At 46.9% G+C, this 18325-nt stretch overlaps 1 protein-coding gene across 2 annotated transcripts in view; it reads right to left on the bottom strand.

Moving 5' to 3' along the window:
• Window positions 1–18325, bottom strand: part of LOC135508542 (nuclear receptor corepressor 2-like) — a 40563-nt gene that overhangs the window by 14453 nt on the left and 7785 nt on the right. For both annotated transcript variants that reach the window (XM_064928800.1, XM_064928801.1), the window contains exons 6-14: window positions 18115–18156; window positions 13657–13896; window positions 12246–12638; window positions 12047–12101; window positions 11711–11801; window positions 7306–7447; window positions 6461–6565; window positions 3105–3195; window positions 2691–2910 (exon numbers count right to left, since the gene is read on the bottom strand). In XM_064928800.1, the coding sequence (XP_064784872.1) occupies window positions 2691–2910; window positions 3105–3195; window positions 6461–6565; window positions 7306–7447; window positions 11711–11801; window positions 12047–12101; window positions 12246–12638; window positions 13657–13896; window positions 18115–18156 (1379 nt within the window). The remainder of the gene's footprint in view (window positions 1–2690; window positions 2911–3104; window positions 3196–6460; window positions 6566–7305; window positions 7448–11710; window positions 11802–12046; window positions 12102–12245; window positions 12639–13656; window positions 13897–18114; window positions 18157–18325) is intronic.

Raw genomic sequence — 18325 nt, 5'->3', positions numbered from 1 at the left:
TGAGATATGACGAAGGAGTTAATCAGAACAATGTTTCCATAACTAGACTGAGATATGACGAAGGAGTTAATCAGAACAATGTTTCCATAACTAGACTGAGATATGACGAAGGAGTTAATCAGAACAATGTTTCCATAACTAGACTGAGATATGACGAAGGAGTTAATCAGAACAATGTTTCCATAAATAGACTGAGATATGACGAAGGAGTTAATCAGAACAATGTTTCCATAACTAGACTGAGATATGACGAAGGAGTTAATCAGAACAATGTTTCCATAACTAGACTGAGATATGACGAAGGAGTTAATCAGAACAATGTTTCCATAACTAGACTGAGATATGACGAAGGAGTTAATCAGAACAATGTTTCCATAACTAGACTGAGATATGACGAAGGAGTTAATCAGAACAATGTTTCCATAACTAGACTGAGATATGACGAAGGAGTTAATCAGAACAATGTTTCCATAACTAGACTGAGATATGACTAAGGAGTTAATCAGAACAATGTTTCCATAACTAGACAGGCATTCACCTCTCCATGGTTGCAGGATCTTGTCTATTTGCAGAAGATGATGTTTACGATGATCTATTCTTTCTAGTAGTTGTCGTGCTATATGCATGTCGCTAGTATGTTTGCATCACAACGTTGAAGTGTAAGGGGCCTCCAGTTTTTAGACCGGGTCTTTATATTTGCAATCTGGGTCTTGTTTTATTAATAGAGAAATCAGACCTTCCTTCTGAGTACCTGACAGACTACTATAGTTATAATAATCAAACAATGGAGCTTTTAGTATATCAATATAGTATAGTATATCAATATACCTCTAGGTATGACCTTCATGTCAAAGTAATGGACTGTCATTTCTCTTTGTTTATTTCAGCTGTTCTTACCATAATACGGACTACCTTGTCACAACACACCCAAAATACACGGCCTGCTACTCAGGCCCAGAAGATATGATATGCATATAACTGGTAGATTTGGATAGAAAACACTAAAGTTTCCAAAACTGTTAAAATAGTGTCTGTGTGTCATGTCTTGTTATGTCTGTTCCTGTCCTTTCTCTTCACTCTGTCTCTCTCTGCTGGTCTTTTTAGGTTACCTTCTCTGTCTCTCATTCTTCAGCTGTTCTACATCTCCCCTAACTAGCTCATTCACTCTTTCCCACCTGTTCTCTCTTCCCCCTCTGATTAGGTCTCTATTTCTCTCTCTGTTCCTGCTACTTTCAGTGTCTGATTCTTGTTTGTGTTTTTGATGCCAGAAGCAAGCTGTCGTCTCGTTTGCTTCCACCTTGTCCTATCCTGTCGGAGTCTGCCTGGCAGGTGCATCCTGCACCATACTAACGTTCTTTTTGTTCCTTTGACAACGTTGGAAGAGGATTTATGCCATTCCTGTTTTTTCATTAAAGAACTCTGTTTTCTGTTAAAACCGCTTTTGGGTCTTCACTCAAGTACATAACACTGTGAGTATGATATGCATATAACTGGTAGATTTGGATAGAAAACACTAAAGTTTCCAAAACTGTTAAAATAGTGTCTGAGTATAACAGAACTGATTTAGCAGGCGAAACCCTGAGAAAAATCCATCCAGGAAGTAGTTTTTATTTAATGGGGTTTTGTAGTTTTCTATTCAATGCCATTACAGTATCCATTGACTGAGGACTCCATTTGCAGTTCCTATGCCTTCCACTAGATGTCAACAGTCTTTAGAAATCGTTTCAGACTTGTATTCTTATAAATGAGGGAATAAGACCAGTCTGAACGAGTGGACCCTAACGCGTCGCAGAGCTTTTTCAGGCGCATGTGCATTTCTTGTTTACCTTTTATATTGACGACGTTATTGTCTGGTTGAAATATTATAGATCATTTAGGCTAAAAACAACCTGAAGATTGAATATAAACATCATTTGACATGTTTCTATGAACTGTACGGATACGATTTGGATTTTTTGTCTTATTGTTTTGACTGAGTTTGAGCCTGTGGATTACTGAAGAAAACACGCTAACAAAACAGAGGTTTTTGGATATAAAGAGACTTCATCGAACAAAAGGAACATTTATTGAGTAAATTAATGTCTTCTGATTGCCACCATATGAAGATCAAAGGTAAGGGATTCATTTTTTCTCTATTTCTGAGGTGTTGTAAAGCTTCTGCTTGGCTGGTTACTGTTAGTAATAATTTGTCAACTGGGCTATGTTCTGGGCTAGGTATGTTCTGGGCTAGGTATGCTTTCGCCTGAAAAGCATTTTATAAATATGACACTGTGGTTGGTTTAACAAGAAGTTTTGTTTTGTTTTCTGAATTTCTATGATGAGCATTTCTGTAATTGAATTTGGCGCTCTGCAACCTCACTGGATGTTGGCCAGATGGGACGCTAGCGTCCCACATACCCTAGAGAGGTTAAGAAAACACCCCACAAATTAACAAGGCACACCTGATAATTGAAATGCATTCCAGGTGACTACCTCGCAAAGCTGGTTGAGAGAATGCCATGAGTGTGTAAAGCTGTCATCAAGGTAAACGGAGTATAACACTGTTTTGGTTACTTCATGATTCCATGTGTGTTCTTTCATAGTTTTGATGTCTTCACTATTATTCTATAATGTAGGAAATAGTAAAAAAATAAAGAAAACCCCTTGAATGAGTAGGTGTTCTAAAACTTTTGACTGGTACTGTATCTCACCTTGTGCTCCCTCCCGGTGCAACGTGGTGTACAGGTCCTGGGGTAGTGGATCTGGGTTCAGGGCCTGGGGTAGTGGATCTGGGTTTAGGAACTGGGGTAGTGGATCTGGGTTTAGGTCTGGTTTGGAGGAGAGGTTTAGGCCTGGGGCCCACTCCCTCCCACGTCGCACTGTCCTCTGCTGAGGTGGCAGCCACAGGAAAGTCATTACTACCATATTCATCTATGGGGAGACACACACAGAGAGAGACATAAGTCATAACACCACATATTCAAAACATCTTTCTGAATTGGAGGATATTAACAGTAGCCACAGATCTGTTTGTGCTGTTGTGACAACGCATTGTCACTTGGCATATTGGCAAGACAGCACAAACTGATGTGGGACTCAGGCTACTGTCAAGTCGAGTTGTTTACCTTCAATACCAGACAGGACATGAACCGCCTTCTCAAAGTCTCCATGGACAATCAGCGCATTAGAGCTCTGCTCACGAGTAAATCCCATTTCCTAGGATAAAAAACCATCACACATTCAATCAGCACGTTAGAGAGAGAGAGAAGTTATAACACTGATGCATTGGGCAGACCGCACCACCCTCTGGAGAGGCCTGTGGTTGCAGTCATTCATTAGTCAACAAAGTAGGTACACAAGCGTACACACACACACACACACACACACACACACACACACACCTATGCAGGTGGAAAGAGAGAGACCGAGATATTCTATCTTACTTAATGACACCCTATGGTAGGTAATGGAAGAGATGCTGCACTACAGAAAGCATTGTAAACTATCCTATAGCCTGAACATGTGGCAGGTAGACTAGTGGTGAAATTGTGGTGTCGAACCGAAAGGTTGCTGGATCGAATCTCCGAGCTGGCAAGGTAAAAACAAATCTGTCGATCTTCCCTGAGCGAGGCAGTTAAACCCACTGTTCCCCTGAGCGAGGCAGTTAACCCACTGTTCCCCTGAGCGAGGCAGTTAACCCACTGTTCCCCTGAGCGAGGCAGTTAACCCACTGTTCCCCTGAGCGAGGCAGTTAACCCACTGTTCCCCTGAGCGAGGCAGTTAACCCACTGTTCCCCTGAGCGAGGCAGTTAACCCACTGTTCCCTGAGCGAGGCAGTTAACCCACTGTTCCCCTGAGCGAGGCAGTTAACCCACTGTTCCCCTGAGCGAGGCAGTTAACCCACTGTTCCCCTGAGCGAGGCAGTTAACCCACTGTTCCCCTGAGCGAGGCAGTTAACCCACTGTTCCCCTGAGCGAGGCAGTTAACCCACTGTTCCCCTGAGCGAGGCAGTTAACCCACTGTTCCCCTGAGCGAGGCAGTTAACCCACTGTTCCCCTGAGCGAGGCAGTTAACCCACTGTTCCCCTGAGCGAGGCAGTTAACCCACTGTTCCCCTGAGCGAGGCAGTTAACCCACTGTTCCCCTGAGCGAGGCAGTTAACCCACTGTTCCCCTGAGCGAGGCAGTTAACCCACTGTTCCCCTGAGCGAGGCAGTTAACCCACTGTTCCCCTGAGCGAGGCAGTTAACCCACTGTTCCCCTGAGCGAGGCAGTAAACCCACTGTTCCCCTGAGCGAGGCAGTAAACCCACTGTTCCCCTGAACAGTAAACCCACTGGAGAGTTAACCCACTGTTCCCCTGAACGAGGCAGTTAACCCACTGTTCCCCTGAACAAGGCAGTTAACCCACTGTTCCCTGAACAAGGCAGTTAACCCACTGTTCCCTGAACAAGGCAGTTAACCCACTGTTCCCCTGAACAAGGCAGTTAACCCACTGTTCCCCTGAACAAGGCAGTTAACCCACTGTTCCCCTGAACAAGGCAGTTAACCCACTGTTCCCCTGAACAAGGCAGTTAACCCACTGTTCCCCTGAACAAGGCAGTTAACCCACTGTTCCCCTGAACAAGGCAGTTAACCCACTGTTCCCCTGAACAAGGCAGTTAACCCACTGTTCCCCTGAACAAGGCAGTTAACCCACTGTTCCCCTGAACAAGGCAGTTAACCCACTGTTCCCCGGGCGCTGAAGACGTGGAGGTTGATTAAAGTCAGCCTCCCCCGCACCTCTCAGAGGGGTTGGGTTAAATGCGGAAGACATATTTTCAGTTGTACAACTGACTAGTTCTCTCTTTCCCAAAGCCACAAAAATAAATTCAAAGCGCTGAAGCAAGTCACAATTTATCTGCATGGTAAATTACCATCTCGCTCAATTTTATTTCATGATATTTTTTTTTTTAAATGATGTTTGTATGTTCATATATGATGTTTTTCTTGTTTATACGCTACCCTGCCTGGGGACTATCATCCAGAAGGCGAGGTCAGTACAGGTGCATCAAAGCTGGGACCGAGAGGCAGGAAAAACAGCTTCCACCTCAAGGCCATCAGACTGTTAAACAGCCATCACTACCGGCTACCAACCGGTTACTCAACCCTGCACCTTAGAGGCTGCTGCCCCATATACAGAGACATGGAATCACTGGCCACTAATAATGGAACACTAGTCACTTTAATAATGTTTATATACTGCTTTACTCATCTCATATGTATATACTGTATTCTATTCTACTGTATTCTATTCTACTGTATTCTATTCTACTGTATTTTAGTCTATGCCATTCTACTCATCCTAATATTTATATATTCCTGTACTCGATTATTATTTTACTTTTAGGTTGTGAGTATATTGTTGTGAATTATTAGACACGACTACACTGTTGAAGCTAGAAACACAAGCATTTCTCTACACTTGCAATAACATGTGCATGTGACAAATAAAATTGGATTTTATTGCAGACAAAAAATTAACTGCTGTACTGAGACTTACATTACCAGTCAAAAGTTTGGACACTCCTACTCATTCAAGGGTTTCTTTATATTGTAGAATAATAGTGAAAACATCAAAACTATGAAATAACACATATGGAATCATGTAGTAACCAAAAAAGTGTTAAACAAAATGATATATTTTAGACTCTTCAAAATAGCAACCCTTTGTCTTGACAGCTTTGCACACTCTTGGCATTCTCTCAACCAGCTTCATGAGGTAGTCACATGGAATGCATTTCCTTCTTAATGTGTTTGAGCCAATCAGTTGTGTTGTGACAAGGTAGGGGGGGTATACAGAAGATAGCCCTATTTGGTAAAATACAACAAGTCCATATTATGGCAAGAACAGCTCAAATAAGCAAAGAGAAACTACAGCCCATCATTACTTTAAGACATGAAGGTCAGTCAATAAGGAACATTTAGAGAACTTAAGGTTAGTTCAAGTGCAGTCGCAAAAACCATCAAGCGCTATGATGAAACTGGCTCTGTTCCTAGGCCGTCATTGAAAATAAGAATTTTTTCTTAACTGACTTGCCTAGTTAAATAAAGGTAAAAAAAAATAAAAAATAAAAATGTAAAATGCCAAGAGTGTGCAAAGCTGTCATCAAGGCAAAGACTGGCTACTTTGAAGAACATAAAATATATTTTGATATAATACTTTTTTGGTTACTACATGATTCCATATGTGTTATTTCATAGTTGTGACATCTTCACTATTACTATACAATGTAGAAAATAACAAACAAAAAAATAACTTGAACGAGTAGGTGTCCAAACTTTGGACTGGTACTATATGTTATAATGTACGCTGGCCCTCTTCAAATAAAACTTAATAATAGTAACGTAGGTGAAAATACATTTTGATTTTCTTTCAACCTACGTAGAACTAAATTATTATAATATTACTGCATGTTATGTTAAAGGAGGCTTCTGTACATACCATCAGCTGCATGATCTGAACTTTCATCAACTCCTGAGCAGCATCTGAACACAAACTGTCCTGCATTAATACCTCCTTATAGGTCTGGCATGCCTCAAAGTACCTCTGGACAGAGAGGGAGGGGGTGGACAGAGAGAGGGAGGGGGTGGGGGTGGACAGAGAGAGGGAGGGCGGACAGAGAGAGGGAGGGCGGACAGAGAGAGGGTGGGCGGACAGAGAGAGGGAGGGGGTGGACAGAGAGAGGGAGGGGGTGGACAGAGAGAGGGAGGGGGTGGACAGAGAGAGGGAGGGCGGACAGAGAGAGGGTGGGCGGACAGAGAGAGGGAGGGGGTGGACAGAGAGAGGGAGGGGGTGGACAGAGAGAGGGAGGGGGTGGACAGAGAGAGGGAGGGGGTGGACAGAGAGAGGGAGGGGGTGGACAGAGAGAGGGAGGGGGTGGACAGAGAGAGGGAGGGCGGACAGAGAGAGGGAGGGCGGACAGAGAGAGGGTGGGCGGACAGAGAGAGGGAGGGGTGGACAGAGAGAGGGAGGGGGTGGACAGAGAGAGGGAGGGGGTGGACAGAGAGAGGGAGGGGGTGGACAGAGAGAGGGAGGGGGTGGACAGAGAGAGGGAGGGGGTGGACAGAGAGGGAGGGGGTGGACAGAGAGAGGGAGGGGGTGGACAGAGAGAGGGAGGGGGGACAGAGAGAGGGGGTGGACAGAGGGGGGATGAGCGCTGGGGGGACAGAGAGAGGGAGGGGGGACAGAGAGAGGGAGGCAGCACATAGTGAGATTGACAAACATTACACAAAGAGATAGGAGATAAAATCCTGAAGTTGAATTGCATAAAGTATTATGTTGTGTACCTTGAGTCCAGACAGAGCCTTCCCCTTCCTATATAGTCCTTTAATCCAACCAGGCTCCATGGAGAGGGCCAGATCGGCATCACTCAAGGCCCGATCATACTGCTGCATCTTCTCATAACAAAAGGACCGGTTCCCAAACAGCCTACAACAGGACATCAGGGCTGTGTTCAGAAAACATCAGAGTGGCCTAGCGTCCTAGCGACCCCCCCAACGCCGGTTCCCTTCTGCTACACAGAAACCTGCTAATGATATTCACACCACTCAACATAACACATGGAATATCAGTACATCAGATGGCTGATCTGCTGTTTGTAAAGGCTGTGATGTGGCCGCAGGAATATACATGATGATCTGAAGTCTAGTAGTATGGGGGGGGGCACACCATGAACCCACCTGGGGATGTGAGTGCCGGTAGGGGGGTTGTGAGCGCCGGTGGGGGGGGGGTTGTAAGCGCTGGTAGGGGGGTGATGTGAGCGCTGGTAGGGGGGGATGTGAGCGCTGGTAGGGGGGATGTGGCGCCGGTAGGGGGGATGTGGCGCCGGTAGGGGGGGTGATATAAGCGCTGGTGGGGGGGGGGTTGTAAGCGCCGGTGGGGGGGGTGATGTGAGCGCTGGTGGGGGGGATGTAAGCGCTGGTGGGGGGGGATGTGAGCGCTGGTAGGGGGTGATGTGAGCGCCGGTAGGGGGGGTTGTGAGCGCCGGTGGGGGGGTGATGTGAGCGCTGGTAGGGGGGTTGTGAGCGCCGGTGGGGGGGTGATGTGAGCGCTGGTAGGGGGGGGTTCTATATAAACACCTTATAGCAGGTTCTATATAAAGCGCTGGTAGGGGGGGGGATGTAAGCGCTGGTAGGGGGGATATGAGCGCTGGTGGGGGGGGGGGGATGTGAGCGCTGGTAGGGGGGATATGAGCGCTGGTGGGGGGGGTGACGAGCTGATTCATATCAAGATGCTGTTGCTGAACAAATGTAACATTTAAGCTGTCTTTATAAACACCTTACAGCAGGTTCTATATAAACACCTTACAGCAGGTTCTATATAAACACCTTACAGCAGGTTCTATATAAACACCTTACAGCAGGTTCTATATAAACACCTTACAGCAGGTTCTATATAAACACCTTACAGCAGGTTCTATATAAACACCTTACAGCAGGTTCTATATAAACACCTTACAGCAGGTTCTATATAAACACCTTACAGCAGGTTCTATATAAACACCTTACAGCAGGTTCTATATAAACACCTTACAGCAGGTTCTATATAAACACCTTACAGCAGGTTCTATATAAACACCTTACAGCAGGTTCTATATAAACACCTTACAGCAGGTTCTATATAAACACCTTACAGCAGGTTCTATATAAACACCTTACAGCAGGTTCTATATAAACACCTTACAGCAGGTTCTATATAAACACCTTACAGCAGGTTCTATATAAACACCTTACAGCAGGTTCTATATAAACACCTTACAGCAGGTTCTATATAAACACCTTATAGCAGGTTCTATATAAACACCTTATAGCAGGTTCTATATAAACACCTTATAGCAGGTTCTATATAAACACCTTATAGCAGGTTCTATATAAACACCTTATAGCAGGTTCTATATAAACACCTTATAGCAGGTTCTATATAAACACCTTACAGCAGGTTCTATATAAACACCTTACAGCAGGTTCTATATAAACACCTTACAGCAGGTTCTATATAAACACCTTACAGCAGGTTCTATATAAACACCTTACAGCAGGTTCTATATAAACACCTTATAGCAGGCAGCAGCAGGTTCTATATAAACACCTTATAGCAGGTTCTATATAAACACCTTATAGCAGGTTCTATATAAACACCTTACAGCAGGTTCTATATAAACACCTTATAGCAGGTTCTATATAAACACCTTATAGCAGGTTCTATATAAACACCTTATAGCAGGTTCTTTATAAACACCTTATAGCAGGTAGCAGCAGGTTTTAAAACCCGGCGAGAAGGAAAGTGGTTGCATCATGTGAAACGGTATTATAAAATGTTGGTACTGTGATATTATTGTGGTACCAGTGCACTACGATATAGGGAATAGGGTGCCATTTCAGAATAGAGTTGTGCACTAGACAGGGAATAGGGTGCCATTTCAAAATAGAGTTGTGCACTAGACAGGGAATAGGGTGCCATTTCAGAATAGAGTTGTGCACTAGACAGGGAATAGGGTGCCATTTCAGAATAGAGTTGTGCACTAGACAGGGAATAGGGTGCCATTTCAGAATAGAGTTGTGCACTAGACAGGGAATAGGGTGCCATTTCAGAATAGAGTTTGTGCACTAGACAGCAGGTTCTATATAAACGGAATAGGGTGCCATTTCAGAATAGAGTTGTGCACTAGACAGGGAATAGGGTGCCATTTCAGAATAGAGTTGTGCACTAGACATGGAATAGGGTGCCATTTCAGAATAGGGTTGTGCACTAGACAGGGAATAGGGTGCCATTTCAGAATAGAGTTGTGCACTAGATAAGGGAATAGGGTGCCATTTCAGAATAGGAGTTGTGCACTAGACGGGGAATAGGGTGCCATTTCAGAATAGAGTTGTGCACTAGACGGGGAATAGGGTGCCATTTCAGAATAGAGTTGTGCACTAGACGGGGAATAGGGTGCCATTTCAGAATAGAGTTGTGCACTAGACGGGGAATAGGGTGCCATTTCAGAATAGAGTTGTGCACTAGACAGGGGGAATAGGGTGCCATTTCAGAATAGAGTTGTGCACTAGACGGGAATAGGGTGCCATTTCAGAATAGAGTTCTTGTGCACTAGACACCAGGGGAATAGGGTGCCATTTCAGAATAGAGTTGTGCACTTCATTATATAAACACCTTATACGGGGAATAGGGTGCCATTTCAGAATAGAGTTGTAAACACCTTACTAGACGGGGAATAGGGTGCCATTTCAGGAATAGAGTTCTGCATAAACGGGGAATAGGGTGCCATTTCAAATAGAGTTGTGCACTAGACGGGGAATAGGGTGCCATTTCAGAATAGAGTTGTGCACTAGACGGGGAATAGGGTGCCATTTCAGAATAGAGTTGTGCACTATAAACGGGGAATAGGGTGCCATTTCAGAATAGAGTTGTGCACTAGACAGGGAATAGGGTGCCATTTCAGAATAGAGTTGTATACTAGACAGGGAATAGGGTTCATTTCAGAATAGAGTTGTGCACTAGACAGGGAATAGGGTCTATTTCAGAATAGAGTTGTGCACTAGACAGGGAATAGGGTGCCATTTCAGAATAGAGTTCTGCATAAAGACAGGGAATAGGGTGCCATTTCAGAATAGAACACCTAGACTATATAAAGGGAATAGGGTGCCATTTCAGAATAGAGTTGTGCACTAGACAGGGAATAGGGTGCCATTTCAGAATAGAGTTGTGCACTAGACAGGGAATAGGGTGCCATTTCAGAATAGAGTTGTGCACTAGACAGGGAATAGGGTGCCATTTCAGAATAGAGTTGTGCACTAGACAGGGAATAGGGTGCCATTTCAGAATAGAGTTGTGCACTAGACAGGGAATAGGGTGCCATTTCAGAATAGAGTTGTGCACTAGACAGGGAATAGGGTGCCATTTCAGAATAGAGTTGTGCACTAGACAGGGAATAGGGTGCCATTTCAGAATAGAGTTGTGCACTAGACAGGGAAGAGGGTGCCATTTCAGAATAGAGTTGTGCACTAGACAGGGAATAGGGTGCCATTTCAGAATAGAGTTGTGCACTAGACAGGGAAGAGGGTGCCATTTCAGAATAGAGTTGTGCACTAGACAGGGAATAGGGTGCCATTTCAGAATAGAGTTGTGCACTAGACAGGGAATAGGGTGCCATTTCAGAATAGAGTTGTGCACTAGACAGGGAATAGGGTGCCATTTCAGAATAGGGTTGTGCACTAGACAGGGAATAGGGTGCCATTTCAGAATAGAGTTGTGCACTAGACAGGGAATAGGGTGCCATTTCAGAATAGAGTTGTGCACTAGACAGGGAATAGGGTGCCATTTCAGAATAGAGTTGTGCACTAGACAGGGAATAGGGTGCCATTTCAGAATAGAGTTGTGCACTAGACAGGGAATAGGGTGCCATTTCAGAATAGAGTTGTGCACTAGACAGGGAATAGGGTGCCATTTCAGAATAGAGTTGTGCACTAGACAGGGAATAGGGTGCCATTTCAGAATAGAGTTGTGCACTAGACAGGGAATAGGGTGCCATTTCAGAATAGAGTTGTGCACTAGACAGGGAATAGGGTGCCATTTCAGAATAGAGTTGTGCACTAGACAGGGAAGAGGGTGCCATTATGGATGCAGATCAGTCATTTACTCATATCATACATAAGCCGAGTGCCAACCAGTGTCATTGACTTTCATACTCACTTAAATTCTGTAGGATTGTGTTTAATAGCGTCAGTGAAATAGTTGACTGCCATTTCCAGCTGGCCACAGGCTGCGAACTGGTTTCCTATGACTGGGAGAGGAGAGACTCTTAAAGCATAGCATTTGGAGTTTAAATACTGGAAATAAACCACCCAAGTGCTTTGAGGTTTCAGATCAGTACGAGCTTGGATGTGTCCCAAATGACCCTATTCCCTACATAGTATATTACTTTTGAGCAAAGCTCTATGGGTCCTGGTGCACTGTATAGAGTAGAGCGTGGCATTTGGGACACACATTGTGATTGACATTACTGGTATGAATGGAGTAAGGACTTACGGGCGAGCTCTGTGCTTCTTTTAAGAATATCATCAACATTGGCCTCCACCTTTTTCTATTGGGACGCATAGTGTCATAGTTAGTACGTCACAGTGCAGGAGGTCTACGGCGTGACACTACAGACAGACCGTACTAAACAGAAATAGTACATGCTTATGTTCAACATGATCAGAAAGTTACATAATTTTTTCAAAATCACCTCCTTTTTCCTGACAATAACCTCCTCCTGCTGTTCCTTCTCCTGCTGCTGTTCCTTCTCCTGCTGCTGTTCCTTCTCCTGCTGCTGTTCCTTCTCCTGCTGCTGTTCCTTCTCCTGCTGCTGTTCCTTCTCCTGCTGCTGTTCCTTCTCCTGCTGCTGTTCCTTCTCCTGCTGCTGTTCCTTCTCCTGCTGCTGTTCCTTCTCCTGCTGCTGTTCCTTCTCCTGCTGCTGTTCCTTCTCCTGCTGCTGTTCCTTCTTCTGCTGCTGCTGCTGTTCCACCACTGGCTTCTGAGGTTGCTGGATAATTTTCTTCTCTGGTTTGGGGTTCTGCTCTAGTTGTCGTTTAGCAATACACGCAGCCGTAGAGACGAAGCAGCTACTCATATCCAACTCCTGTATGGGGACAGATCCAAGATGGAGGAGCAGTTACACACTAGAAGCAGCTACTCATATCCAACTCCTCTATGGGGACAGATCCAAGATGGAGGAGCAGTTACACACTAGAAGCAGCTACTCATATCCAACTCCTGTATGGGGACAGATCCAAGATGGAGGAACACTAACAGTTATCCACTAAACTTCACTCACTGGGTAGACAGAAGCTGTTCAAAAAAATGTCAGTAATTTACAGCGCTAAGGGGAATATGAATGGATTTGTATTTATTTGATGGAACTATTAGATTAGACTATCTAAGTGAAATTAGTTATACAGAATTGTAAAGAATCGTATTTTACAAATATACAGAATGCGCAGGTTACTTCCGTCCAGTGACATTCTCTACATGAATCATTAAATAATGTCAATAATGAATATTATAGGGCTGCCGAATGGCGCAGCGGTCTAAGGCACCTCATCTTAGTGTCGGAGGCCTCACTACAGACCGTGGTTCGATTCCAGGCTGTATTACAACCAACCGTGATTGGGAGTCCCATAGGGCAGCGCACAATTGGCCCAGTGCCGTCCGGGTTTGGCCGGGGTAGGCCATCGTTGTAAATAATAATTTGTTCTTAAATAAAGGTTAAATTACTAGTAAACATATGCACAACATGCGATAATGACATAGCAGAGCGTTAACGACATATCAGAGCATTAATGACATAGCTGAGCGTTATAACATGCGTTAATGGAGTTTCACCAGTAATACAGTACACTCCTCTTACAGTGATCACATCCGTGGAGGACAATTGAAACACTAACAGTTGATTAGGGCATGGAACCTCTTAGCCTAGCAATTTGACTGGTAAATTCAAGAGTACATTCCATAAAGCTGTCAGTCTAACCATTATGCCGCCATTGACTTGAATGGGAGGCCATTGTATAGATTCTAGGACTAGAGCTACCTTCACTGGAAGCAGGGTGCACTGTAGAATGAAAATGACACATACGGGAGCGAAAGGAACCAAAACAAACCTCTGGCTCCCTGGCTAAGCCCTCGTCTCCCACGTCCTCCTGGTCCTCATTACTGCTACCACAGTTCTCCTCCAAAGGAGAATCCTGCGCCTCCTGCTGCCTGCTACAGGCTGCAGTACCTCCAGGTCCCGGACCAAGGCGCTCCTCTGTAAACTCCTTCTCCTCCTGCTGCTCTCTCTCAATGTTTAAATCTCCTCCCCGTTTCTCCGAGTGGCTGGGCCTCCCTGGCCCTCGATTCTCCTAGGAGGCATAAAAAACCCAATTATGTTCCGTGTACAAACTCATATCCAAGATACAAGGGAAGCGTCCCAAAAATAACCACATTTACAACATAGGGCACAGCTTTTGGCCCGGGCATTCGGAGTACATGAACGTACCTATGGCCAGGGCATTCGGAGTACATGAACGTACCTATGGCCAGGGCATTCGGAGTACATGAACGTACCTATGGCCAGGGCATTCGGAGTACATGAACGTACCTATGGCCAGGGCATTCGGAGTACATGAACGTACCTATAGCCAGGGCATTCGGAGTACATGAACGCACCTATAGCCAGGGCATTCGGAGTACATGAACGCACCTATAGCCAGGGCATTCGGAGTACATGAACGCACCTATAGCCAGGGCAGTCGGAGTACATGAACGCACCTATAGCCAGGGCATTCGGAGTACATGAACGTACCTATGGCCAGGGCATTCGGAGTACATGAACGTACCTATAGCCAGGGCATTCGGAGTACATGAACGTACCTATGGCCAGGGCATTCGGAGTACATGAACGTACCTATGGCCAGGGCATTCGGAGTACATGAACGTACCTATAGCCAGGGCATTCGGAGTACATGAACGTACCTATAGCCAGGGCATTCGGAGTACATGAACGTACCTATAGCCAGGGCATTCGGAGTACATGAACGTACCTATGGCCAGGGCATTCGGAGTACATGAACGTACCTATGGCCAGGGCATTCGGAGTACATGAACGTACCTATGGCCAGGGCATTCGGAAAGTATTCAGACCCCTTGACTTGTTCCACATTTTGTTACGTTAGTCTTACTCTATATGCATTAAATCATTTCTTTACTCAATCTGCACACAATACCCCACAAAACTGTTTTTTTTTAAATAAATTAAAGAAATATCACATTTACATAAGTATGACCAAGGCCCGTCTCCCCGATTGCTCTAGAAATAGTCTGCGTGGTTCCAAACTTCTTCCATTTAAGAATAAGGGAGACTACTGTGTTCTTGGGGACCTTCAATGCTGCAAACATTTTTTGGTACCCTTCCCCAGATCTGTGCCTCGACACAATCCTATCTCGGAGCTCAACGGACAATTCCTTCGACCTCATGGCTTGTGGTTTTTGCTCTGACATGCTCTGTCAACTGTGGGACCTTATATAGACAGGTGTGTGTCTTTCCAAATCATGTCCAATCAATTGAATTTACCACAGGTGGACTCCAATACAATTGTAGAAACATCTAAAGGATGATCAATATAAACAGGATGCACCTGAGCTCAATTTCGAGTCTCTTAGTAAAGGGTCTAAATACATATGCAAATAAGATCTATATATGTACGGTTGATGTCGGAAGTTTACATACACCTATTAGTAGTATTTCACAATTCCTGATATTTGATCCTAGTAAATATTCCCTGTCTTAAGTCAGTTATAGGATCACCGGTTTATTTTAAGAATGTGAAATGTCAGAATTACAGGAGAGAGAATTATTTATTTTAGGTTTTATTTATTTCATCACATTCCCAGTGGGTCAGAAGTTTACAAGTTTACATTAAATTGTTTAACTTGGGTCAAACATTTTGGGTAGCCTTCCACAAGATTCCCACAAGAAGTTGGGTGAATTTTGGCCCATTCCTCCTGACAGAGCTGGTGTAACTGAGAGTATCGTGACTCTCCACTAGTGGGGGGGCAGTAGAGTGACTCTCCACTAGTGGGGGGGGGGCAGTAGAGTGACTCTCCACTAGTGGGGGGGGCAGTAGAGTGACTCTCCACTAGTGGGGGGGGCAGTAGAGTGACTCTCCACTAGTGGGGGGGGGGCCAGTAGAGTGACTCTCCACTAGTGGGGGGGCAGTAGAGTGACTCTCCACTAGTGGGGGGGGGCAGTAGAGTGACTCTCCACTAGTGGGGGGGGCAGTAGAGTGACTCACCACTAGTAGTGGGGGGCAGTAGAGTGACACTCCACTAGTGGGGGGGCAGTAGAGTGACTCTCCACTAGTGGGGGGCAGTAGAGTGACTCTCCACTAGTGGGGGGCAGTAGAGTGACTCTCCACTAGTGGGGGGGGGGGGGGGCAGTAGAGTGACTCTCCACTAGTGGGGGGGCAGTAGAGTGACTCTCCACTAGTGGGGGGGCAGTAGAGTGACTCTCCACTAGTGGGGGGGGCAGTAGAGTGACTCTCCACTAGTGGGGGGGGCAGTAGAGTGACTCTCCACTAGTGGGGGGGGGCAGTAGAGTGACTCTCCACTAGTGGGGGGGGGGCAGTAGAGTGACTCTCCACTAGTGGGTGGGGCAGTAGAGTGACTCTCCACTAGTGGGGGGGGCAGTAGAGTGACTCTCCACTAGTGGGGGGGGCAGTAGAGTGACTCTCCACCAGTGGGGGGGCAGTAGAGTGACTCTCCACTAGTGGGGGGGCAGTAGAGTGACTCTCCACTAGTGGGGGGGCAGTAGAGTGACTCTCCACTAGTGGGGGGCAGTAGAGTGACTCTCCACTAGTGGGGGCAGTAGAGTGACTCTCCACTAGTGGGGGGGCAGTAGAGTGACTCTCCACTAGTGGGGGGGCAGTAGAGTGACTCTCCACTAGTGGGGGGGCAGTAGAGTGACTCTCCACTAGTGGGGGGCAGTAGAGTGACTCTCCACTAGTGGGGGGGGGGCAGTAGAGTGACTCTCCACTAGTGGGGGGGCAGTAGAGTGACTCTCCACTAGTGGGGGGGCAGTAGAGTGACTCTCCACTAGTGGGGGGGGGCAGTAGAGTGACTCTCCACTAGTGGGGGCAGTAGAGTGACTCTCCACTAGTGGGGGGCAGTAGAGTGACTCTCCACTAGTGGGGGGGGCAGTAGAGTGACTCTCCACTAGTGGGGGGGCAGTAGAGTGACTCTCCACTAGTGGGGGGGGGGCAGTAGAGTGACTCTCCACCAGTGGGGGGGGCAGTAGAGTGACTCTCCACTAGTGGGGGGGGCAGTAGAGTGACTCTCCACTAGTGGGGGGCAGTAGAGTGACTCTCCACTAGTGGGGGGGCAGTAGAGTGACTCTCCACTAGTGGGGGGCAGTAGAGTGACTCTCCACTAGTGGGGGGCAGTAGAGTGACTCTCCACTAGTGGGGGGGCCAGTAGAGTGACTCTCCACTAGTGGGGGGGCAGTAGAGTGACTCTCCACTAGTGGGGGGCAGTAGAGTGACTCTCCACTAGTGGGGGGGCAGTAGAGTGACTCTCCACTAGTGGGGGGCAGTAGAGTGACTCTCCACTAGTGGGGGGGGGGCAGTAGAGTGACTCTCCACTAGTGGGGGGCAGTAGAGTGACTCTCCACTAGTGGGGGGGGCAGTAGAGTGACTCTCCACTAGTGGGGGGCAGTAGAGTGACTCTCCACTAGTGGGGGCAGTAGAGTGACTCTCCACTAGTGGGGGGGCAGTAGAGTGACTCTCCACTAGTGGGGGGGGGGGCAGTAGAGTGACTCTCCACTAGTGGGGGGGGGCAGTAGACTGACACACCACTAGTGGGGGGGCAGTAGAGTGACTCTCCACTAGTGGGGGGGCAGTAGAGTGACTCTCCACTAGGGGGGGCAGTAGAGTGACTCTCCACTAGTGGGGGGGGCAGTAGAGTGACTCTCCACTAGTGGGGGGGGCAGTAGAGTGACTCTCCACTAGTAGTGACTCTCCACTAGGGGGGCAGTAGAGTGACTCTCCACTAGTGGGGGGGCAGTAGAGTGACTCTCCACTAGTGGGGGGCAGTAGAGTGACTCTCCACTAGTGGGGGGGCAGTAGAGTGACTCTCCACTAGTGGGGGGGCAGTAGAGTGACTCTCCACTAGTGGGGGCAGTAGAGTGACTCTCCACTAGTGGGGGGGGGGCAGTAGAGTGACTCTCCACTAGTGGGGGTGCAGTAGAGTGACTCTCCACTAGTGGGGGGGCAGTAGAGTGACTCTCCACTAGTGGGGGGCAGTAGAGTGACTCTCCACTAGTGGGGGGGGGGGGCAGTAGAGTGACTCTCCACTAGTGGGGGCAGTAGAGTGACTCTCCACTAGTGGGGGGGGCAGTAGAGTGACTCTCCACTAGTGGGGGGGCAGTAGAGTGACTCTCCACTAGTGGGGGGGGGCAGTAGAGTGACTCTCCACTAGTGTGGGGGGCAGTAGAGTGACTCTCCACCAGTGGGGGGGGGCAGTAGAGTGACTCTCCACCAGTGGGGGGGGGCAGTAGAGTGAAAGTGGAACAGAAACATACTTACAGACTCCTTTTCTTTTCCTGCACGTCTCCTCTCCTTCTGTCGCTGTGGGAGGTGACAGAGAAAAATACCTGCATAAGAACAACAGGTGGTTCTCTGGAGGTTCTCTGGAGGGTGAAGACCACTTGGATCCCATGACTGGCGGGACAGGCAGACAGACACTACAGGCGGGACAGACAGACAGACACTACAGGCGGGACAGACAGACAGACAC

The sequence above is a fragment of the Oncorhynchus masou genome, chromosome 21 (assembly GCF_036934945.1).
Source record: "Oncorhynchus masou masou isolate Uvic2021 chromosome 21, UVic_Omas_1.1, whole genome shotgun sequence".
Taxonomy (NCBI): Eukaryota; Metazoa; Chordata; class Actinopteri; order Salmoniformes; family Salmonidae; genus Oncorhynchus; species Oncorhynchus masou.
Note: the sequence above shows the minus strand (reverse complement) of the source record. Positions and strands in the feature narration are given on the sequence as shown.